General features: G+C 40.7%; 1 protein-coding gene across 1 annotated transcript in view; it reads left to right on the forward strand.

The window, feature by feature from the left end:
* Positions 1 to 24794, forward strand: part of LGR4 (leucine rich repeat containing G protein-coupled receptor 4) — a 164780-nt gene that overhangs the window by 85193 nt on the left and 54793 nt on the right. The window contains exons 3-4 of the mRNA XM_073604539.1: positions 13313 to 13384; positions 17945 to 18016. Coding sequence (XP_073460640.1) covers positions 13313 to 13384; positions 17945 to 18016 — 144 coding nt within the window. The remainder of the gene's footprint in view (positions 1 to 13312; positions 13385 to 17944; positions 18017 to 24794) is intronic.

Consider the following 24794-nt stretch of genomic DNA (forward strand, 5'->3'; position numbering starts at 1 on the left):
GCCCGCATGGAGTTTGCTAAAAAAACACCTGAAGGACTCCAAGATGGTGAGAAATAAGATTCTCTGGTCTGATGAGACCAAGATAGAACTTTTTGGCCTTAATTCTAAGCGGTATGTGTGGAAAAAAAACAGGCACTGCTCATCACCTGTCCAATACAGTCCCAACAGTGAAGCATGGTGGTGGCAGCATCATGCTGTGGGGGTGTTTTTCAGCTGCAGGGACAGGACGACTGGTTGCAATTGAGGGAAAGATGAATGCGGCCAAGTGAAGGGATATCCTGGACAAAAACCTTCTCCAGAGTGCTCAGGACCTCAGACTGGGCCGAAGGTTTACCTTCCAACAAGACAATGACCCTAAGCACACAGCTAAAATAAAGAAGGAGTGACTGTTCTTGAATGGCCCAGCCAGAGCCCTGACTTAAACCCAATTGAGCATCTCTGGAGAGACCCAAAAATGGCTGTCCACCAACGTTTAGCATCCAACCTGACAGAACTGGAGAGGATCTGCAAGGAGGAATGGCAGAGGATCCCAAAACCAGGTGTGAAAAACTTGTAGCATCTTTCCCAAAAAGACTCATGGCTGTATTAGATCAAAAGGGTGCTTCTACTAAATACTGAGTAAAGGGTCTGAATACTTAGGACCATGTGATATTTCAGTGTTTCATTCTTAATAAATCTGCAAAAATGTCAACAATTCTGTGTTTTTCCGTCAATATGGGGTGCTGTGTGTACATTAATGAGGAAAAAAATGAACTTAAATGATTTTAGCAAATGGCTGCAATATAACAAAGAGTGAAAAATGTAAGGGGGTCTGAATACTTTCCGTCCCCACTGTATGTGTGTATGTATCTATATATCTATATATATATATATATATATATAGATATATAGATACATACACAGTGTGAATTTCTTTCCTGCAACCACGTGCTGCGGGAAAGAAATTTGCTTGATTCCCCCCATCAACAGTGTTGACAGGGGAATCCCTGCCACTGAGCTATTGTATTCCCTGGGGGGGGGGGGGGGGGGGGGCGTGTGCGGGGAAGACAGTGATTATTGCTAGAAGCTATAGCTGCCACTAGCGATAATCACATATAAATCTGGAAGGCTGGTTGTACCCAAGTTAATTGATCAACTTGGTAACTTTACTACGTTGTGGTTTTTTTTTTTTTTAATTCATTGAAGTGTATTTTTTCCCCAAAAAAATCCATTTAAAAGACCGCTGCGCAAATACAGTGTGACATAAAATATTGCAACAACCGCCATTTTATTCTCTAGGGTCTCTGCTAAAAATATATATGTTTGGGGGTTCTAAGTAATTTTCTAGCAGATAATACTGATTTTAACTTGTAAGCAACGAATGTCAGAAATAGGTTTAGTCTTTTAAGTGGTTTAACTGACCTTATTTAAAGCGGGGGTCCACCTATCTATCGTTTTTTTTTTTTTTTTTTTTTGGAGTTCATTCACAAACTTTTCTTCTCATGATTATCTACTCACATGTTCTTTGTAATAAGTCCCCCTGTGTCCGATTTCGTTGTAAAGAATAACTTATAAAATTCACTGAAGGCGGTTTCCATCTTCATTGGCGGCACGTGAAGCCCACAAGCATGTATTTCCTGGATGCGGTGAATGCTGTGCTCCCAGCATTCACCGAGATGTTGTGATGACGCTGTTGCACAATGCATGCTGGGAAGCCTGTGACTAGCTCCCAGGGGAATGTGGGAGGTCTGGGAGAGGCTAGAAACACGCCTACTCCCATGGGAGGAAAACCAGGAAGTGCTAAGAAGATTAGAAAAAAAAGGTAATTACGGCGATTTAAATTTTTTTACACAGCATGTCAGCATCTAGGCAAGGAAGAGAATGCATAGAGATAATGTTCAAAATTTGGGTGGAACCCCGCTTTAAACTCACAAGTTCATTCCTTTGATCTAAATGATATGACAGATACAATGTATCTCTTCTCTATCTCCCAGCAAATGTTGATAAACATTTGCCAGCTTTATTTATTTTTTTGACAGCTCTGAGCTGCTCTGCACTTGTCACATAGAATCAAGGAAATGTTGGGTTAAGATTGTGAGGAGGGTTGAATCAAGATTGCGATCTTTTAACGATTAATCGTGCAGCTCTACCAGAGGGGAAAGGATCTTTTTTTTCATTATTTTTTACTGAATCGTGTCGAACCCAGAGGTGTCTGGGTGTAAACAGACATGTGTCTGTTTACATCCAACTGCCCATAGAGGAGAATGGAGGGTTGAGCTGAAAAACGGACAGCTGGACCAGATTGGACCTCTAGTGTGAAAGAGGCTGTTCTACAATTAAATGTTAAAAGCAAATGAAAGTTTAAAGAGGAGGTCCCCCCACCCCTGCAAAAATGAAAAGCCAGCAGCTACACATACTGCAGCTGCTGACTTTTAATAATGGGACACTTACTTGTCCTGGAGTCCAGCTATGTCGGCACCACAGCTGATGCTTCCATCAGCTTACGGGTGTTGCCGCCGCCATTGCAGGTGAGGGAACCCGGCAGTGTATCATTACGGATTCACGCCAGGTCCCTACTGCGCACGCGCGAGGCATCGCTGTGCTCTCCTACTGGCGAGGCAGAGGGAGGAGGAGGGAGCCGAGTTGTGATGTAATTTGCCACGGCCCGGACTCCTGGAAGTGGGGACGGGATACCTGTCAAAGACAGGTATCTGCTCCCCTCTGAAAAGTGCCCAATGTGGCACCGGAGGGGGGGGGGGGGAGACAAATGAGCATAACTTCCACTTTTGGGTGGAACTCCGCTTTAAGTACTTTTGAATGACATTTGTCACACCATCAATTGTACTGAGAATTTTAATACTTATGTTTATATAAAAGTTCATTTGGAAATATACTAATGTATGGCCAGCTTGGAATAGGGAAGAACATCTCTCTAGTTTCATTAACTGTGTCCCCCTTAGGAAGACTTATATCCTGTTATGGTGACCATAAGGGAATCTAGGGGAAATCTCCTCAGTTTGTTAAGCTGGGTACACATTTCAAGAGATGAAGGGACAAATTTCCTCAGGAAAGGTAGATGCTGGGAATAGCAGTAAAGGGAGTTCTGTATATAATTTATGTACAGAATGCTTCCAGCATTTTCAGTGGTTATGAGGTGAATTTTAGAAAATCATAGCTGACTACAATTGAAAAAAGTGAATTTTATGATTTCTTTACAAAATTGCTTCTGTAGCAATAATGGATGTTTTTTAAACTAAAGTAGAGTTACTCTTTAAGTATTTTAATATAGGTCCACTTTAACATGAAAAAATGTCAAGGCTATAGACATAGGTGTGCAGCCCAAAGCTCAAACACACGTTATCAATCACTCACTGCATTCACTCAGTAATGGAAGGGGCCGGTGAATTACATATTTACTGGCCCCTTCCCCCACTCATCCTAAAACATCCCCCTGTGTGTGCCCGCAGCTGCAGCCCATGAGAGATGAGGGAAGCCAGCAGCGCTGCAGGGGAGGGATGGGGAGCCAGGGCAGTAGGGGGATTCTGTGCTTCTGTGATTAGGATGTGCCTGGGCACACCTGGCACACCCTGTGTGCACGCTGTGGCTATAGACCAGTGTTTCTCAACTCCTGTCCTCAAGGTGCCCCAACAGGTCCTGTTTTTTCAGGGTTTCCCTCAGATGAAACGGCTGTGGTAATTTAATAAGGCAGTAAAAACTGATCAAATACCTGTGCAAAATAATGCCTGAAAACCTGACCTTTTGGTGCGCCTTAAGGACTGGAATTGAGAAACACTGATATAGATATTCATGTGTTTACAAATTCTGATCAAGCATTAAATGAGCCTTAAAGCCAGCCCTCACTGAACTTCTTTATGTGCCGGGAATGTGGAGCAGTTCACCCTCAAAGTTAATGGCAGAAGCACTGAAGTCAATTTCTCAGCAGCTCAGCTCTCCCTGCTCCCCCTCCCAGGCATTTAGCTCTCTAAACACTAATGTAATGGAGATAGAGCTCTGGATGGGTAGCACGGGAAGCTGAGCTGCCAAGGGAAGGACTTGCAGAGTCTCTGCTGTGAATTTTGAGGATGAATTGCTCCAGACTGTTTGCAGCTACAGAAACTTTTAGGGACATGTAAATATTTTAAATGTCCACGTCATAGATTTATTTGAAAATGTACAATACACCACACATGTTAAAAAGCACATTTTGATGATATTTTGCCGTCTTGTTCTGCAGTATGGTTGATTGAGAGGGAAGTTGGAAAACTCTTCCAAACAGATGGGAGATCATCTACCTGTTCATCTATGATCATCTTTGGTTCAATAAATCAATGACTAGCTGCTACTATATACCATATCCTGGATAAATGGGAACTCTGAGAAATAGATGCAGGACTGTAGTTGTCCTCAATCTGGTAACTACCCAAGATTTAATCCATGTGCTTGAGATCAGCGTGTTCAGTTAACATCTTGATGTTGTGGTTTCATGTTCCTAGTTAAAAGAATACTGATGTCTGCAGGGTATGAAAACTGCTCATCTTCCGCTCTCTCAGCCCCACAGGCATTATTTATATCATCTGAAGAGTTTGTGTCTAGTGCTAATAGTGCACATCCCCTCCCCGCCCCTAATTATGAGGTTCTTGACCCTTCTAAGCAGTAAGTCCGTCAACGGCCCAAGAATATTTGGCAGGCACGTTAGAAAAACCTTTCTCATACTCGGCCAGTTGTATCCTGTTTCCTGGAAGATTGCCAGAGAGAGGAAAAAAACGGATGTTGGGTGAATTGCGCTTCTCTGTTAGTTGGTTTAGCAGGATGAATAAACAGGAGTTGCCTTGAGGTAGGCCGTTCTCCTCTACTTAAAGTCACGCAACCGCTCTTGGTTTCAGCATGTTCCCCCTCACAATAAGCTAGTGACACTTAAATGTGAGCTGTGTTTTTTTTTCTTTCCTTATTTTTTTCTGTGGTCTTGGCTTAAAAATAAAATATTTACTTCCATCTCTGCATCAGTCCTGGTATGTCTGCTATGTATAGTCTGATCCCAGTGATAAATGCTCGGTGGAATTTAGGGGCATTTGAAAAATATGCCTTGCACACTATTTTCACGGAGACAGAAAATTCTAAATTTTACAGTTGCCACCAGAACCAGAGGTTAAAAGCGAAGTCTGGGTTTTGTTTTTTGTTTTGTTTTTTTTAATGATACTTACCTCGGTGGATGGGGCATCAGACCGATGCTGCAGCTGTCCCCCGCCATCTCTGCACTGAGAACCGAGCCACCAAACATCGCCGATGGCTCGGTTCTCACAGATCCCTGAGAGGAAAGCTGCTGACTGTCAGTCAGTGTCTCTCCTCTCTCTGATCTTCCATGCTCACTGGAGCACTGAGCAATGGAGGGGCAGAGAGGCCATCTCAGCGGCTCGGTGAGACTGCCATCAATCAAGGCAGCTGGCGGATCCAGACTTGGAAGTTGGGATGACCCGATGCCTCGACTTATAACAGTGACGTCAGCGGAGAACTGACTTCACACTGCTCTCTGCTGAAAACGGGTCACAGGAGTGCAAAACGGATTGCAATCCTGGGACCCATAGCAGAAGCTCAGCCTAAAAAGCTCAGGCTGGACTTCACCGTTTAAGGTAAATTTTGCTATGGGGACACCTGCTCAAAGGCAAAAGGGTCATTCCCATTAATGTGTATTTCGGGTAAAAAAAAAAAACGAAAACAATCAGTACAGTACAGGCACATTTCCTGTTTTTATATTTTATCTTTAAATGCTGCAAGTACGAAGAGTACTTGATCTGTCAGGAATACAGTGTGCTCCTTACTTCCTGTTTGTTCTGACAATACGGTTCCTATGGTGGGCTGAAATTCCAACTGGTGTGGTAAGACCTACCTGCTGACTTGCAAAACTCCACCTGACCTTCCTCCCTTTTCTGTCTCACTCCACATGCATACATTAAGTTTTTGTTTTCCCAGGAAAACCATGTTGCTGCTTTGACTATCAAGAGTCTACCCACAAACTGTGCATGGAAAGGGATTTTGGGAGATTTACAGTAGTTTAGGGGGTGTATCTACCTGATTAGGATGGATACAAGCAACTGCTCCTGCAAGCATTTTACAAACCCGGGAAGGTCACAGTAAAGGTGGTTTCTTACTAGAGGAACAAGGCCAAAGATCAAATAGTGCTGGGACATGATCTAGAGGTGAAGGAGGGTTGGGAATACATTTGGGGGATATTTTGGGTAATGCTAGGACATACAAAAGCCCATCTCAACCTTTTTACCCTAGAGAAGCATCTAAAATAATTTCCATGTGAACCTCTACTAAAGCCAGTTCATCGGGGGTCTTTGGGAGATGTGCCCCTGATATTGGTGGTAAATTGCAAGAATGAGACTCTTACTTGCCATCCTTGTAGACCAGTGCAACTATACATGTAACATACATGGCCGATCCCCGTGGAAGCTGGAAATCTAGTAGACACCGCTATCTTGACTTATTTTATTGTTCAGTATTTATTTTTATTTTATTTTTGTTTCCATAATTTTTATTTTCTGGATAATTTTTATAAACATACAGTTATCATACAGAATGTGTCAAATAACGCTTATATTGGAATGCAGTATATGCAGTTCATCTGATAATAATTGGTACTCTCAACGTAATAGTAATTATTTTGATAAAACCGTTAAAGAATCATAGTTGGACAGATCAGGATGGTCAATTCATGCATTAGTTCCTGATAAAAGTGTAAATATGAGGGCAGAAAATGCCACAAGCGATAGCAGTTAAGTCTAGGTGCTTGCATCTGGTGTAGGATTTTGTTTTATAGCATCTAATAGGCAAATATTGACCTCCAAGATATTTTTTGCTTTTGCCTTCCCCCTCCTGCCTCCTACCTGACATCATCAGTGTTATCGATCGCATCACTGTTCAAGAGTGCCACAACCCAGAGCACTGTACTGGGCAAATCTCTACTTCCGCTAGGACTTTGGCACTTTGCCCCCACCATCTGTTTGACCCAGCAGTTTATTGGATGACCTCAGAAGATGCAGGGCATGGGGCCCAGCAAACTTCCCAGTTGAAGACTGCATGCAGCATTAGGGTCCCAACATTGGATGCTCTCTAAGAGCTTTTGAGGTTTCATACTGTATGTAGGCACTTTTAGGGTGCTTACTCCTGCATGCAAGTGGTAGATTACAGATTTTCTATTACTTCCGGTTTGGTTAAAGTAACAGGATTGCATTTTCTTGAATGTATATTAAAAAATAATAACACTTTTGAACTCCTAAAATGAGTAATACATGTTGGAAAGGGAACGGATAACTGGAAGATAAGACTTCTGAAAAGTTTCGTTATCGCAGTAGTTATGTGCTTTTTGAGGTTATCAGTTGTTTAATTAGTAAATCATTTTGAACCACTTGCTAAGAATCACACCCAACACATTCCCATGTATTTAATAATAAATAGAACTGAGTAAAGTAAGATCACACAAACAGATTGGAAAATGACTCCCCTGCCCTTCATTATGAACATAGGCATCAAGTGAGCAGAATGGCAAAATCTTGACTTAAGCTGGCTATAGATGGATCAAAAATTGGCCGGTTCAGCAGGGACTGCACAAATTTTGATGCATGTGTGGCCATGCCTGTTTGGCAGAAGTCGATTGTTAGATTGACTTTTGTCAAACAGGCTTGTTAAAAATTTTTTCTCTAGTCAGGCGGAGAGTCCAGCTGTCAAAATACAATGTCCCAACAGAGAGGATTCTTCTATCCACCTCACATTCTCACTTTTTTTAACCATTTATAGCCAGCTTAAGGTGTGTGTGTGTGTGTGTGTGTGTATATATATATATATATATATATATGTGTGTGTGTGTGTGTGTGTGTGTGTGTGTGTATATATATATATATATATATATATATATATATATATATATATATATATATATATATATATACAGGGGGTCCCCTAGTTACAAACATCCGACTTACAAACGACTCCTACTTACAAACGAAGGGAGACAACAGGAAGTGAGAAGAAATCTACCCCTAGGAGAGGAAATTCATTTCTGTAAGAGTTATTATGAGAAAAAGGTACCTCCACTGATGCTTTAACACCAAGGCTTGTTTCCACAACAACCCAAAATTTTCAAAATCCAATTGTCATTGGGGCAGAAAGTGAGGTGAAATCTTCTGAACAGGGGCACACACAGCAAAACAAATGTTACAGGGGTAATAACCCTTCCCTATGCTATCCAAAAAGCTTAAAAATAGTTTTTTTGGCTGGAGCTACACTTAAAAAATGTACCTGTTCCGACTTACAAACAGATTCAACTTAAGAACAAACCTACAGTCCCTAACTTGTTTGTAACCCGGGGACCCCCTGTATATATATATATATAAATCTTTTTATTCTCAAACTGAGAGATCCTGTTATAATTGCCAGCTTTGTGTGTTCCAGCATTTTCCCATTCCATTTTAAATGGAATGGGAAGCCCTTCCCTTTCCTTTCCATAAAATTGCCCCTTGCAATGGCCACATTTGGGCAGACCTGAAAACTGAAGGGCAAAGATCTCTTCGGTCGAGTTCCCGAAAATTAAGGAAACTACCAGGTGATTTAAATCTCAAACATTCATCAACCGAAATATCAGATTTGAGAAGACTTGCTCTTTAAAATCAGTCATTGATTATGCCAGGTTTGACAAATGTGTCCATCAGTTTAATTAACTAAAACCCAACTGAACTTTACATTTACTTTAGAAAGCAGGTATATCCTGAGAAGAAATGCCTGTCTCCTGCCTACATACTATAGAGGGGAACCCTTGCACTGTGTGTGATAGTTGTGGTCACTCTACAGAGGTCTGACATGCTCCTTGCTAGAGTGCTGTAACCAGTAGGGAGCTTTACTGATTGTAGACCAATTGGTTTAACTCAGCAGGGGTGTGCCCGACCTCTGCAGAGAGACTACTGCTTCCACACAGATTGCAAGGGATCTGCTGGCAGAAGGCAGGATTTTATACTCCTTCCAAAAAAAAAAAAAATCTAGAACACTGCACACTTTTTTTTTTTTTTGATGCACCTTGTGCATTTGGACAGTTTAAATGAAAAGTTTTTCATTCAGTTTTCTTTTCTCTAAAAAGTTTATCTGAAATCATCCACTTTGTACATTGTGTACTTTAATCTGGTCATTGCCATTTGTTAATTTGTGTGGATCTTCATTAAAACAAACAAAAAAAAAAAGGTCCAAGTGTTTTTGTTGAGACCGGTATTCTATGATACCTATACCAGATCTTTATTCAAATTGTACATTTTTTTAGTAGTTTTTCATTTGATGGTTTCCATTGGTGGTGTGTTTTTTTTTCTTTTTAATTTTCATTTGGAAGGGGAAAATTTGCTCTTGCACACCAGATGTAAAACCAATTAGCAATTATCAGCACATCCCTTCACTAATCACCATGTAAAATGTGAAGAGCTGGCTTGAGGGTTCTCTGTGACAAACCCCTGGGAGACTTTCATGCAGCCCCCACCAATTCTATCCAAAGGGAAGGAGCCATTCAGCTTGTGCTCAGCTTACTGTGTAAACTGATCCTGTGTTGGCAGCCTGGTGGCTGGGATTACTAGGTGTGCCACATTTTAACACTTGTCTAATTCTGCATTCAGGAAAGGGCTTGCGATATTTAAGCCTCAGTGCAGCAAAGGTTGGACCACACAGAAAATGTTTATCAGGAAGTAGGATGTGCAGAAGAAAACAAGCAGAGAGGAAAAACTTTGACTGCAAATGCACGTCTGTAAGATTTGGCTCTTTGACGTGTTGATTTTTCTGCATTGCTTCATGTTTATCTTGCGATGCTGAAGCCCCTCGTTCTGTGGTTTATTGCTTATTTCCTTGAAGCTCCCAAGGAAAGCGAAGGTCAAGAAAAGTAAAGTTGGCCTGTCAAACAAAAAAGAATTTATAATTACCTTTCCTATGGTCCTAATCCTAAAATTCCACTGCTTTGCAGATCTGCGCCCTACTGCAGGTATCAACACTTCCAGGTGTGCTGAATACCTTCTCCCCCTACTGCATGTTGTGGTTCTTCCCAACAGCTCCTATGTAGGCACTGTTGGAAGGAACCACAACTTGCAACAAGGAAGCAGGTATTGAATGAGTTGGAGATACGGGCTATAGGAAAGTATACTGCTGCTAAACAATTTTAATATTTAAGTTGAATAAAGCTGTGGAGCTGTGTGTGTGTGTGTGTGCTGTGAAAAGTTATTTTTCACATTACCTGGGCATTTGGTATTATGGAACCTCTCAAGGATTGCTAGCCAGAAGCTACTAGTATCTAGAGCCCTACCCCTTGTAGCAGTAGCTACTGTACGATGCTGCAGCCAAAGTTTCATTTAGACATTATAGTGTTATAGGTACACCTAAATGTATTTTATATATGCTTTGACCCTTGTGTAATGTGAGGCCTAATGAAATGAAATGTAAAAAAAGATAGATAGATAGATAACCAATTGTTTGTTTTTTGAGTTCTCTTAAGCGGTAGTACCTGCAAGGTGTGCGGGATGATTTTGTGAGATCTTAAATCTTGTTACCATTCAGTATAAAGAGTGTCATTGAGAATTTCATAGTCTGATGATGTACTGTATATTCCATTAAAAGTTTTAATATAATGGATTCTATTTTAGTTTAACTTGTGGTCAAATTAACCATTGAAGACCATACCCTGTCTGCATTATATGCAGAGCTAGTTTTCAAGTGTACATAACCAAACAAAAGGAAAAAGAAATGGTTTCATGTTTCCTGAACAATAAAGAGCCTTTTGACTACTCTCAACCTCCCCCGCACCTCCTTTCCCGTATATTTCTTGTGCTGAATTTATACACATTCCCAGAGGTGGTTAGATGGCAGAAACTAAAAAGGAAAACCTTACCACAATTTGTAGATTTTGAAGCTTGGTGCCTTCCTGCTACCCTAGGTGCACCGAACTGCCGGTCATATTATGGAAAGTACAGCTCTGTCTACAGAATAGCTGGACAGTTGACATTATCACAAGTTACATTTTATCATTAATCTTCATTTGTTTGAAAATAAGCAATGCTTTTTAGTTAGTTTGTGTACATTGGCAGATCTGTGTCAGATCTAAAAGGGGGACATTTCTATTAGAAAGATAAGTAGACATTTGGGAAGAGATTTTGAGACTTTTACGAACTGTAATATTTTAAAATCATGACTTTTTACCCAAACTTGATCATTAGACCAATTCTTCTCATCAGGATGTACATTCCCGTTCGGACAAGCTTGCTTCAAACTGGCCTCGGTTTCAGGCTCCCTATATAATTTCACCCTGATTTTTATTGCAAACTGTTATTCAAGTCCCGAAGTGTCCTTATCCCCCAAATGCACTGGCTGTGTCTGTTACTCTTAAATATTTTTAACCAATTTTATGATGGATGTTTGGAATAGGTTCTCCTAACCACACATCAAGAAGTTGCCTCATCAGGACATACAATATTTAACCTATCCATACCTAACTTTCTGAGTGAATTAAAAAGGAGTTACCATTTACATCCAAAATGGATAAGCAAAAGACGTTTATCTGCCCTGTCTGAAGTTGCGTGTACCATGAGAAATGAATGCTAGAAAAATTATTAATTAAAGTATAACTAAAGGCAAAACTTTTGTTGTAAGTTTTTTGGATAGAGTGCAGATGAATTGGAACACCTGCCAGGTTTGTATTGCTGTCTGTGCCCCTTTTTAGTGAGGTTTGTCCTGGTGACCACCATCACCAAATACGAAGGTGAAAAAAAATCATTACATTGTCACCACAGTTGAAATCTTCCAATGGGGACACTAGTTTTAATGTTAACCAGGGATTCCTTCATTTTGAAGGGATTTCCTCTCACTTCCTGTTTTGGCTATAGGACAGGAAGTGATGGGAAGTCTCCCAAATGGGACACAGATGGCAAAAGCTAAATTGATAGGGGTTATAACCCTCCCTTTTAGCTGGCCATGGATGAAACGAAAGAAGGTTCAGCAGAGGACTGTCTCAGATTCAATCCATCTATGGGCAGGCTGATTATATCCAAGCCAATCCATAGATCATCTTGGGTACAACCAGTATGTCTGATTTTTAGCATGCAATTATTGTCAGTGGCTATAGTCACAAACCATAATAACTGTGTTCTCCCAGCAGGGATGGCTTGCTGCGCCCCCCCCCTGCCTGGAGAACACAACAGCTCCACGGGAGGTATTCCCTCATCATAGTTGATTGGGGGAATGAAGAGACTTTTCTTTCCTTTCACCCATGGTTGCCTGAAAGAAAATCGCATAATCTATAGCCTGCTTTAATATATCCAAAATGGAAAAAAGAAAAACCTCTTGCCTTTAGTTCTTGTATGGTTTTTTATTTATTTTTTTTTAACCTATGCATTTCTTTTAACGTTCGCTATTCTAAATAGCAAAATGGAACTATAGAGGGGTTAGAGGAAAGATCTAGGGTAGTATAACACTTTTTTGGTAGTTAAAAAAAAAAAAATCCACAATTTAAGTGTTCTAGCTAAACATCAGACCAGAAAGAGGGACAGTGGTGGGATTTGGTTTCCAAAAGCGGCACACTACCTCCAAGTGAGTTGTCAGCTGGGAGTTGTACCCATCTTTAGTAAGACCACTAGGACCCTCTGCAGTTCTTTGCCTGCCTCGGCCAATAAATGGACATGAGTACCAATTGCAGATTGGTCAATCCGAAACACTTGTTATTGCTCTGCTATGAAACTCTCATTACGAGCCACACTTGAATAGCTTGCATGGGTGCCCTTAGACTTGTTCCCTTCGTGTTTTTGTTTTAATAAGCAGGAAGCTGGCTTATAAAATATACATTAAAATAGGTCAGAATCATGATAAATATAATTCGTGACATTCTTCCATGTCAGATTTCAAAAAGCTACCAGTTGCTGGAGAAATGGAAGTCGGTCGTTTTCACGGTATATTAATAATAACGAGATGTGCTCGGTGCATTGATTAAACTGGGTCACTCTGTTTTATAAAGACTTGGCTTTGGCGGGATTGCAAGAAGAAAAAAAGTCTTGTCTGAGTTGTTGTCTGATTCTCCGAACTGTCCTTATTGTGCCTTTTCCAAGACTAATTATGGCAGAATTTTTTTTTTTTTTTTACTGTTGTGGCCGAACATGTTACGTATTTATTCACAATCAATTAGTGCTGTGACAAATGATTGTTTTGTGGCATTCTTAGTCTCTGTTATGTTGAGCTCATTATTAGAATATTTTCAATAAATTCTCACTTTATCTCACTTTTTTTACCCCCGGAGTCTCAATTATTATTACAATTTTTCTTCCAGGCGACTGGCTGGTAATGACCTCTCTTTCATCCATCCCATGGCCTTGTCTGGCCTGAGAGAACTCAAAGTTCTGTAAGTAATTGTTCAGTTTTGTTAGTAATTACATGCTTGCCCTGCTCTGTCAGCACAGCAAGTCTTTCCCTTTAACTCTTCTGGACCTGCGGGGGAGGCAAATGTCACTTTGTGGCATGGGCAGTCGCCCACAAATGCTGGCTTCATCAATAGAGTTGTGCAATGTACAGTAGGAACTCATTCATTGTCATTGACAACACGTGTTAATAGGACATTTTTTGAATGCAAATAATGGTTTTTAATTGTATTGTTCAAACTTTGCATTTATATGCACTCAGATGTGTTCACTTTAGCTACATTTTGGGAAAGAGGGAATTCTGTACATCCAGGGTCCAATTAAAAACTCAACGCAGGTAAACGCGCGCAAAGGTAATGGTGAATACAGCTAAATGCGCGCAAAGGTGGGTACATCTGTAAGGTGACCTTACACTGAACCCCCCCCCCCCCCCGACAACGCGCCCCCCCCTCCCTGGTTCTGCTGTATTTCAGTCTGGTACAGCAGGACTGGGGGGATGGGGTCCAGTGTAAGGTCACCGGTCACCTAACACTTTAAAGAGGAAATATGGGAATGTGTGTGTATATATACATATATATATATATATATATATATATATATATATATATATATATATATATATATATATATGTATGTTGTGCTCATAAGTTTACATACCCTGGCAGATGATTTCTTGACCATTTTTCTTTCACTCATGGCTCATGGTTAGTGTTTGGCTGAAGCCATTTATTATCAATCAACTGTGTTTACTCTTTTTAAATCGTAATGACAACAGAAACTACCCAAATGACCCTGATCAAAAGTTTACATACCCCAGTTCTTAACACCGTGGATTGCCCCCTTTAACATCAATGACACCTTTTGAAGTCTTTTGTGGTATTTGTGGATGAGGCTCTTTATCTTCTCAGATGGTAAAGCTGCCCATTCCTCTTGGCAAAAAGCCTCCAGTTCCTGTAAATTCTTGGGCTGTCTTGCATGAACTGCACGTTTTGAGATCTCCTCAGAGTGGCTCAATGATATTGAGGTCAGGAGAATAAGATGGCCACTCCAGAACCTTCACTTTATTCTGCTGTAGCCAATGACAGGTCGACTTGGCCTTGTGTTTTGGATCATTGTTATGCTGGAATGTTCAAGTACATCCCACGAGTAGCTTCCTGGCTGATGAATGCAAATGTTCCTCCAGTATTTTTTTAAAACATACTGCATTCATCTTGCCAATAATTTTGACCAAATTACCTGTGCCTTTTTGTAGTTCACACATCCCCAAAACATCAGTGATCCACCTCCGTACCTTTCATCATAGGCCTTGTTGACTCCTCTCCAAATGTAGCGTTTATGGTTGTGGCCAAAAAGCTCAATTTTGGTCTCATCACTCCAAATGACTTTGTGCCAGAAGGTTTGAGGCTTGTCTCTGTGCTGTTTGGCGTATTGTAAGTAGGATACATTGTGGCATTTGTTTAGTAATGGCTTTCTTCTGGGGACTCAACCATGCAGCCCATCTTTCTTCAAGTGCCTCTTTATTTTACATCTTGAAACAGCCACACCACATGTTTTCAGGGAGTCCTGTATTTCATCAGAAGTTCTTTGTGGGATTTTCTTTGCATCCCGGACAATTTTCCTGGCAGTTGTGGCTAAAATTTTAGTTGGTCTACCTGACCATGGTTTGGTTTCAACAGAACCCCTCGTTTTCCACTTCTTGATTAGAGCTTGAACACTGCTGATTGGCATTCTCAATTCCTTGGATATCTCTTTATATCCCTGTACTGTTTTATACAGTTCAAATACCTTTCCCTGCAGATCCTTTGACAATTCTTTTGCTTTCCCCATGACTCAGAATCCAGAAACGTCAGTGCAGCACTGGATGAAAGTTGCAAGGGTCTGTCAGGAGTTCAGAGACTCATTAATCTTTTATACACACACACACACACACACACACACACACAGCATTCAAACCCCTTTGTGTCAACTTGTTTGCATGTTCTCAGGCCAAAATCACCAGGGTATGTAAACTTTTGATCAGGGTCATTTGGGTAGTTTGTGTTGCCATGATGATTTAAAAAGAGTAAATACAGTTGATTGATAATAAATGGCTTCAGCCAAACACCAACCATGAGTGAAAAATGTTTTTGTGTTATTCACATTCTCTGAAAAATGGCCAAGAAATCATAAAGTCTGCCAAGGTATGTAGACTTTTATGAGCACAACTGTGTGTGTATGTATGTATGAATGTGTGTGTATATATATATATATATATATATATATATATATATATATATATATATATATAAAACACTGCTCTTAAAATACTACTCTAAATGCCTGATGTGCATAGTAACATGGGCTAAAATAGAAATGCCTGCCTCTAATCGCAGTTTTAACGGCAGCATTTTATTTATTTTTTCTCCCTGTTTGCATCAGGCCTAAGTGATCTAAGTGATCGTATTGGTGATCCATAGATTGTTTACTGCTATGTGTATAGCCAGCATTAGATTGTCAGACAATCTCTGCATCAAAATCGGGAACAGGGAAAAAATGCCGTGAACAAGCACAATGCAAATGCGGGATATTTGCTGAATTTAGTGTAATGCCCCGTACACCCGATCGGAGCGTGTTGTCGGAAATTCTGACCGTGTGTGGGCTCCATCGGACATTTTCCATCGGATTTTCCGACACACAAAGTTGGAGAGCAGGAGATAAAATTTTCCGACAACAAAATCCGTTGTTGGAAATTCCGATCGTGTGTACACAAATCCGACGGACAAAGTGCCACGCATGCTCAGAATAAATAAAGAGATGAAAGCTATTGGCCACTGCCCCGTTTATAGTCCCGACGTACGTGTTTTACGTCACCGCGTTTAAAATGATCGGATTTTCCGACAACTTTGTGTGACCGTGTGTATGCAAAACAAGTTTGAGCCAACATCCGTCAGAAAAAATCCTAGGATTTTGTTGTCAGAATGTCCGAACAAAGTCCGACCGTGTGTACGGGGCATAAAGGAAATCTGTCAGGAGTGAATCATGGAGCTCCAATGCTGACCCTTCTGATGCTTGTTGCCAGGCTGTCATGATGACACCTAGGCTTCAATGCTTCCAGAATCACTAACCTGCAGAATTCAGACACTTTTCTAGCACATTTGAAGCATGTATATTCTGGTTCTATGACTTGATGTCGGCCATACCTAGGCAACAATCACTTTTAAAAGCAAAGCAAGCAAAGGAAGAAGCTTCCTTTACTACTTTTATGACTGGGCCACTTTAATTTTGGTTCTGTATTCTATAAAAACTCTATACCGAGGATCGGCCCCGATACCTCATATTCGTGAGGATTATTTTATTCATATATATCTAGAACATGTGGATTATGCCAATTTATATTCAGGCAATATGCAAAGCTTTAGTACAGTGCCTTGAAAAAGTGTTCCTGCCCCTTTTCCACATTTTGTCATGTTGCAACCAAAAATGTAAATGTATTTTATTGGGATTTTTTGTGAAAGACCAACACAAAGTGGCACATAATTGTGAAGTGGAAGGAAAATGATAAATGATTTTCAATTTTTTTTTTACAAATATGTGAAAAGTGTGACGTGTATTTGTATTCAGCCCTCCTGAATCAATACTTTGTAGAACCCCCTTTCGCTGCAACTACAGCTACACGTCTTTTTGCGGATGTCTCTACCAGCTTTGCATATCTAGGAGTGAAATTTTTGCCCATTCGTCTGTGCAAAATAGCTCCAGCTTTTTCAGACTGTATGGAGAGCGTCTGTGAAGAGCAATTTTCAAGTCTTGCCACAGATTCTCAATTGGATTTAGGTCTGGACTTTGACTGGGGCATTCCAACACATGAATATGCTTTGATCTAAACCATTCCATTGTAGCTCTGGCTGTATGTTTTTAAGCTCGTTGTCCTGCTGGAAGGTGAACCTCCGCCCCAGTCGCAAGTCTTTTTTGACTCCAACAGGTTTTCTTCTAAGATTTCCCTGTATTTGGATCCATCCATCTTCCCTTTAACTCTGACCAGCTTCCCTGTCCCTGCTGAAGAAAAGCATCCCACAACATAATGCTTCCACTACCATGTTTCACGGTGGGGATGGTGTGTTCAGAGTGATGTGCAGTGTTAGTTTTCCATTACACATAGCGTTTTGGACTTTAATTAGTAAATGGACTCCATTTACTAATTATTTGACTTCTGAAGGCAATTGGTTCCACTAGATTTTAGTTAGGGGTATCAGAGTAAAGGGGGCTGAATACAAATGCATGCCACACTATTCAGATATTTATTTATCATAATTATGTAACACTTTGTGTTGGTCTATCACATAAAATCCCAATAAAATACATTTACGTTTTTGATTATAACATGGCAAAATGTGGAAAATTTCAAGGGGTATGAATACTTTTTCAAGGCACTGTGATACAATAAAAATTAGTTCAAACAATTGCATACACAGTTTAATACATTTTTCTCTGTTAAAAGGTTAAAAATTGGTTACGGGTAGAAATATTCAAGTCCTCTATTTGAACGATGTATGTTTTATATTTTGTAGGACCCTTCAAAATAACCAGCTGAAAACCGTTCCCAGTGAAGCTTTAAAGGTCCTGAGCTCTCTACAGTCTTTGTAAGTGTAATTATTGTTCACCTAATTTATATACAATGTACTCCATTTAAATGTGTTTTGCATTATCTTTTTGAACTAAGAAAGCTGCAAAAGTCTGAATATATATACAGATGACTTTATTGGAAGGTTTGGTCAATTCCAATTGAAACTTGATAAAGCCAGTAACTGCAGTACAACAAATACACAGGGAATTGAATATCTTCAGATGTCATAACGTTCTAAATCAGGTTTTTGAATATATGGAGTACTGCGGTTTCCTTGACCAGAGTATGTACTATGCACTTGTTTAACTATACTGTATAATATAAAGAGTCTATACATATAGTTAGTAGAAACATTTTAAAAATGTATACACTCTCTAAAGTGGTTGTAATGCTCTAAAATGAAAAATGAACAAAGCATATTCTTCTATAGTGTGCATTTGCCTCAACCCAACGCACCTAGTGTGATTTGTGTCTGCTCTCTCATTCCTGTGCTGTTTGCATGACTCCCTTATGACAGTCTATGCTGACACCAAGCAATCCTGGGAGATGCCCTTGCCCCCCACAGCAGGTAATTGATAGCCTCAGCTGTGTATGCTATCCTTAAAATGTGAAGAGGGGGGCTTGTCCTTTCAATTCACTCAGATTACACTCAGCTCCCTGCTCTATGATGTGCAGTGTGTGACATCTAACCCCCGATATGCTGTGTAAATTCTTTACTTTGAATGGCTGTAGATAATAGATTGTTGCAGATAAACAGATACAGCTAATGTATTAGGCTGCAGCTACAGGGGAGAAGAGAGAGCTCCCAGACAATAGCTAGTAAAGCCTGGAGCGGGGTCATCACCCATAGGCTTTAATAGTCCATCTGTTGCCGGTGTTCCCTCCTCTCCCCTAAAGCCGTACTGGCTGATGCAGGGGAGATCACATGACCGGAATGTAGAGACCTGAAATGGGTAACTCTATACTGTGCATCTTTCTTAGACAAGTTGATAACCATAGGTGCGAGGGGAGGGGATGGGTTTAAGGTTAGTTAGGTGTAGGGGTGCAACGGATCGTCATCGATCCGTGATCCGATCCGCGGAGGTTGATCCGTACGGGACACCCGCGATCCGCGGAGTGCTCTGTGGCCTCGGCCATAGGAAAGGCAGCGGCTTGCCTAGCTCCGGAGCGGCGGCCATCTTGGTACACCCGGCGGCCGTTTAGCACGTGATCTCTCCCCTCTGTGTACTGATCTGTACAGTGGAGGGGAGAGATCGGATGGCAGCAGTGCCAATACTCTGCAATGCCCTGCCAATACTCTGCAATGCCCTGCTGCAATACCCTTCCAATGCCCTGCCAATACTCTGCAATGCCCTGCCAATGCTCTGCAATACCCTGCTGCAATGCCCTGACAATACTCTGCAATGCCCTGAGAATACTCTGCAATACCCTGCCAATACCCTGCCAATAGTCAGCCATACTCTGCCAATACTCTGCCAATATACCAGCCAATACTCTGCCAATATACCAGCCAATACCCTGCCAATATACCCGCCAATACCCGCCAATACCCTGCCAATATACCCACCAATACCCTGCCAATATACCTGCCAATACCCTGCAATACTTTGCCAATACTCTGCCAATACTCTGCCAATAGGGAGATTGTGGATATTACGGTGGGGGAGATTTTTTTTTTTGTTGATCCGAAAATGATCCGAACTGTGACTCCTGATCCGATGAACGTGAGTTTTTTGATCCGTTGCACCCCTAGTTAGGTGTAAGCTAGAATTCCATTTTTCGGGGGTTGTCTAATAAGGCTGGATAAAAGCTATGATTCTGTTCAGTAAAGATCTGTCAGACCGATGAAATGTTTTCTGTCGGTTTGGTCTTATTCAATATATTCTTCAGGATTGTAAAGAGCCAGGAAGCATAAATTTTACTACAACTAGTACAGTGTTCTAGATTTAAGCTGCTATGAATAAATGTTATAACTGCGGTGGCCGTCTGCCCTCTTCCATTTTAGAGTGCCTCTGAACACTATAATTTAATCTATGTAATGTTCTATTTCGGTATCCCAAATGTTATTGCCACATTCAATCTTGAAACGGCTGCAGTACGGCGTCTTAAATTTAACTTACACGCTTTTGCAGAATCTGTTCAATGCATTTAACCCTAACTGGGGCTTGGAGTATATAGAAGGACAAGGAACAGTGTTCATGAACGAAATGAAGAAAACAAAATATGTAATATTTTTTCATGTCTATTGTATGATGGTATGATTGTGATTGAAAGAGCGGTCTACCAGAAAGACACATAAACTGCATCACTATAGATTGTGACTTTACTGTTCAGTAGAAGTGGCACATTTCTGGATAAATAGCCTAATTTCTCAGTGAGGAAAAGGATCCGCTACATAGGGATGTGCACAACGGAAACATTTTTGTTTTGGATTTGTTTGTTAATTTTGTTTTCATCATATTCGTTATGTTGGATTGATTCAGTTTTGGAATTCGTTTTGTATATTTGTTATTTTCAGATCCAAATTAGAATTTGAAAATGATTTTAAATTAATTCGAGTTTGAAAATGAAACACATTGCAATAAATACAGTGAGGAATACAAGTGAAATAAGATGATCATTCCTACTTAGGCTGCTTTATAGAATATAATAGAAAAGAATAGCATAGAATAAAATAGAATATTTTCTATTATATTCTATTCCTTTATTTTTTATTCTATTCTTTTTTAATCTATTCTATTTTTTTTTCTATTCCTTTATTTTCCATGTTATTCTTATCTATTCTATAAAGCAACCTAATTAGGAATTATCATCTTTTTTCACTTCTATGCCTTAACAACTTGTTGCGAAATCACGTAATTATGCTAAGCAACCGCTCAGTTGTTATCCCAAGCAGCAAGAGGGGGTGTCCGTGTCCATCTATCCCCCCCCCCCCCCACCTTCTGCTGCTCTGCACGGGCTCTCCCATCTCACCAGGAGGCCCGAGCGACCAGCCGGCATGTGCGCCAACTGGCCAGTGACCCGAACAAAGCTGGAATCGGCTTGGATCAGGTCTCGGCTCTAGTAACCCGGAAGCGACATCACAACGTCACTTCTGGTTTACTGGAGCCTTAAAGGCACCAATTTAAAAAAAAAAATATGTCAGTATTCAAAACAGCCAAACTTGGCGTTTTTTAATGCTTTTAAGTGCAAAGGAGGGATTTTGGGGTCTTATAGACCCCAGATCCCTCCAAAAGAAATACCTGACACATGACAATTGCTGTCACAAGGGATGTTATACATTTAAATTTAAAGGGACAGTGTAAAAATAAAAAAATAAAAAAATAAAACAAAATTTTAAGTGCCCCATCCCTCCGTGCTCGCACCTGAGGAGCGAACTGATATGTAAGTTGCGTCCGCAAATGTAAAACACACATGTGTGGTATTGCCGCAATCGTTAGAGGGAGAAAAATTATTCTAGCACTAGACTTCCTCTTTAACCCTGGTAACCGTTAAAAAAAATTTAAAGTGTTTGCCTATGGAGATTTTTAAGTACCGTAGTTTGTCGCCATTTCACGAGTGTGCACAAATTTAAAGCATGACATGTTGGGTATAATATATTTACTCGGTGTAACATCAACTTTTACATTATACAGAAAAATTGGGCTAACTTTTCTGTTTTTGTTTTTTTTTTTAATTCATGAAAGTGTGTTTATTCCAAATAAATTGTGTTTGAAAGGCTGGACAAATAAACTGTGACATAAAATGTTGCAACAACCACCATTTTTTGCTCTAGGCTAATTCTAAGTAATTTTCTAGCAAAAAATACTAATTTAACCCATTCAGCCCCGGAAAATTACCCCCTTCCTGACTAAGCCATTTTTTATGATACGGCACTGTGTCGCTTTAACTGGCAATTGCATGGTCATGCGGCGCTGTACTCAAACAAAATTTACATCCTTTTTTTTCCCACAAGTAGAGCTTTCTTTTGGTGGTATTTTATCACCTCTGCGTTTTTTTATTTTATGTGCTATAAACAAAAGAGCGACAATTTTGAAAAAAGACACAATTTTTTTGCTTTTTGCTATAATACATATCCCAAATTATTAAAAAAAACAAAAAAATGTCTTCATCAGTTTAGGCCAATATGTATTCTACATTTTTTTGGTAAAGAAAATCGCAATAAGCGTACATTGAGTGGTTTGCGCAAAAGTTATAGCATCTAGCGTTTTTGGGTTTTTTTTTTTTTTTTATATTGCGGCGGACAGATCAGACACTTTTGACCCTTTTTTTTTTTTTTTTTTTTGGACCATTGACATTTATACAGCGATCAGAGCTAAAAATAATAAAAATTACTGTATAAATGTCACTGGCAGGGAAGGGGTTAACACTAGGGGGCGATCAAGGGGTTAAATGTATGTTCCCTAGGTGTGTTCTAACTGTGAGGGTATAGGATTGACTGGGGGAGGAGACAGATAAGAACAGACTATCTGTTTTTCATGTTTTTACATAAATCACTCAGATGGGAATGTTTTTTTTTTTTTTTTTTTTTTCAACAAAAGTGGAGTTACTCTTTAACCAATAACCTGCTGTATCCAAAATGAAATTTTTTTTTATTCAAATGTACTTTTAAGTAAAACACTTTACATATTTGCAATTTTGTACTGTGTGTTTGACCCTTTGGCTGAAGTTCCGCTTTTAGAGTTCCGATTTTTATGATATTATAATCCGTCTTCGAATAAATTAAACTTTGCATGTTTTTATTCTACATCTACAGCATTGTATATTTGTGTGGTCTTTGAACTGGTAAATCCTAATGCACCTAAAATTCCTAGCAGTGAGTACACTGTCTGACAGATCTTTTCCCTGTCCTCTATCCACACCTTGACATCCCTGGTATCCTATGAGGACTTGCCTTGATGAAAGGTGCTTTTGTTTGGGATGAGAGAGGAACTTTTTTATGTTAACAGGAAAATGTTGAGCCAAATGTTTAAAGTTGGTAGGTTTGGCACATTGGGTTGTGTTCCACAAGACCTACAAGGCTGTCTGAAGTAAACCAAATTCTCTTAGAGGTCTCAATGTTTGCATAGCTTCTCAGTCTTTTGCCAAGTAAAAACATGAAAATGACTGAAATTGTAATGTTTACTTCACTTCCTTGTGTTTTGGAGTTAAAGAACGAAATGCCGGAAAAATCTAATTGTAGTTTGTATGCTTGTGTGTAATGAAATCAGGAAAATCAAATTCTCACATAAACACATACCCATGTAACCGCTCCACAAAATAAAAATATATTAAAAGGAATATAATTCTAGATCTTGAAGTAGCGTTGTGAAACTTCTGTTCCTTAGGAGGGAACACAAAGTTCTTCACCAACACTGGGTATTTAATTCATAGTCCCCAACTCTCCCTTATGTGGAGGCCCTGTCCCCATCTCTCCCTTATGTGGAGGCCCTGTCCCCAACTCTCCCTTATGTGGAGGCCCTGTCCCAGACTCTCCCTTATGTGGAGGCCCTGTCCCCGACTCTCCCTTATGTGGAGGCCCTGTCCCCGACTCTCCCTTATGTGGAGGCCCTGTCCCCGACTCTCCCTTATGTGGAGGCCCTGTCCCCGACTCTCCCTTATGTGGAGGCCCTGTCCCCGACTCTCCCTTATGTGGAGGCCCTGTCCCCGACTCTCCCTTATGTGGAGGCCCTGTCCCCGACTCTCCCTTATGTGGAGGCCCTGTCCCCGACTCTCCCTTATGTGGAGGCCCTGTCCACGACTCTCCCTTATGTGGAGGCCCTGTCCACGACTCTCCCTTATGTGGAGGCCCTGTCCCCGACTCTCCCTTATGTGGAGGCCCTGTCCCCGACTCTCCCTTATGTGGAGGCCCTGTCCCCGACTCTCCCTTATGTGGAGGCCCTGTCCCCGACTCTCCCTTATGTGGAGGCCCTGTCCCCGACTCTCCCTTATGTGGAGGCCCTGTCCACGACTCTCCCTTATGTGGAGGCCCTGTCCACGACTCTCCCTTATGTGGAGGCCCTGTCCCCGACTCTCCCTTATGTGGAGGCCCTGTCCCCGACTCTCCCTTATGTGGAGGCCCTGTCCCCGACTCTCCCTTATGTGGAGGCCCTGTCCCCGACTCTCCCTTATGTGGAGCCCCTGTCCACAACTCTCCCTTATGTGGAGAGTTGTGTTTTTGAAGAAAAACACAGGAAAGTATTTATTGAAAATAAAATATCCATTTATTTATTATTTAAAGCTGGAGTCTGAAAAGTGTGAATTGTCTCAAAAGAAACTTCTGCTAACACGAGATTAACAGAAGGAGCCCAAAGGGTGGAGCACTGGGTATTGAACTTCCTTTTTCTAGTCCCGTCGTACGTGCTGTACATCACCTCGTTCTGGACGGTCGGACTTTTGTTTGACTATGTGTGTAGGCAAGATCGCTTCAATGAAATTCCGTCGGAGAAACCTTCAGAGTTTATTCCAACGGCAAAACCGGTAGTGTGTACAGGGCATTAGAGGTGAAAAAAGCATTACAGGGGGTCCCCAGGTTACAAACAAGTTAGGGACTGTAGGTTTGTTCTTAAGTTGAATCTGTTTGTAAGTCGGAACAGGTACATATTTTAAGTTTAGCTCAAGCCAAAAAGACTATTTTTTAGCTTTTTGGATAACATAGGGAAAGGTTAATACCCCTGTAACATTTGTTTTTCTCTGTGTGCCCCTGTTCAGAAGATTTCACCTCACCTTCTGTCCCAATGACAATTGGATTTTGAAAAATTTGGGTTGTAGTGGAAACAAGCCTTGGTGATAAAGTATCAGTGGAGGTACCTTTT

Source organism: Aquarana catesbeiana, linkage group LG11 (assembly GCF_042186555.1).
Source record: "Aquarana catesbeiana isolate 2022-GZ linkage group LG11, ASM4218655v1, whole genome shotgun sequence".
Classification (NCBI taxonomy): domain Eukaryota; kingdom Metazoa; phylum Chordata; class Amphibia; order Anura; family Ranidae; genus Aquarana; species Aquarana catesbeiana.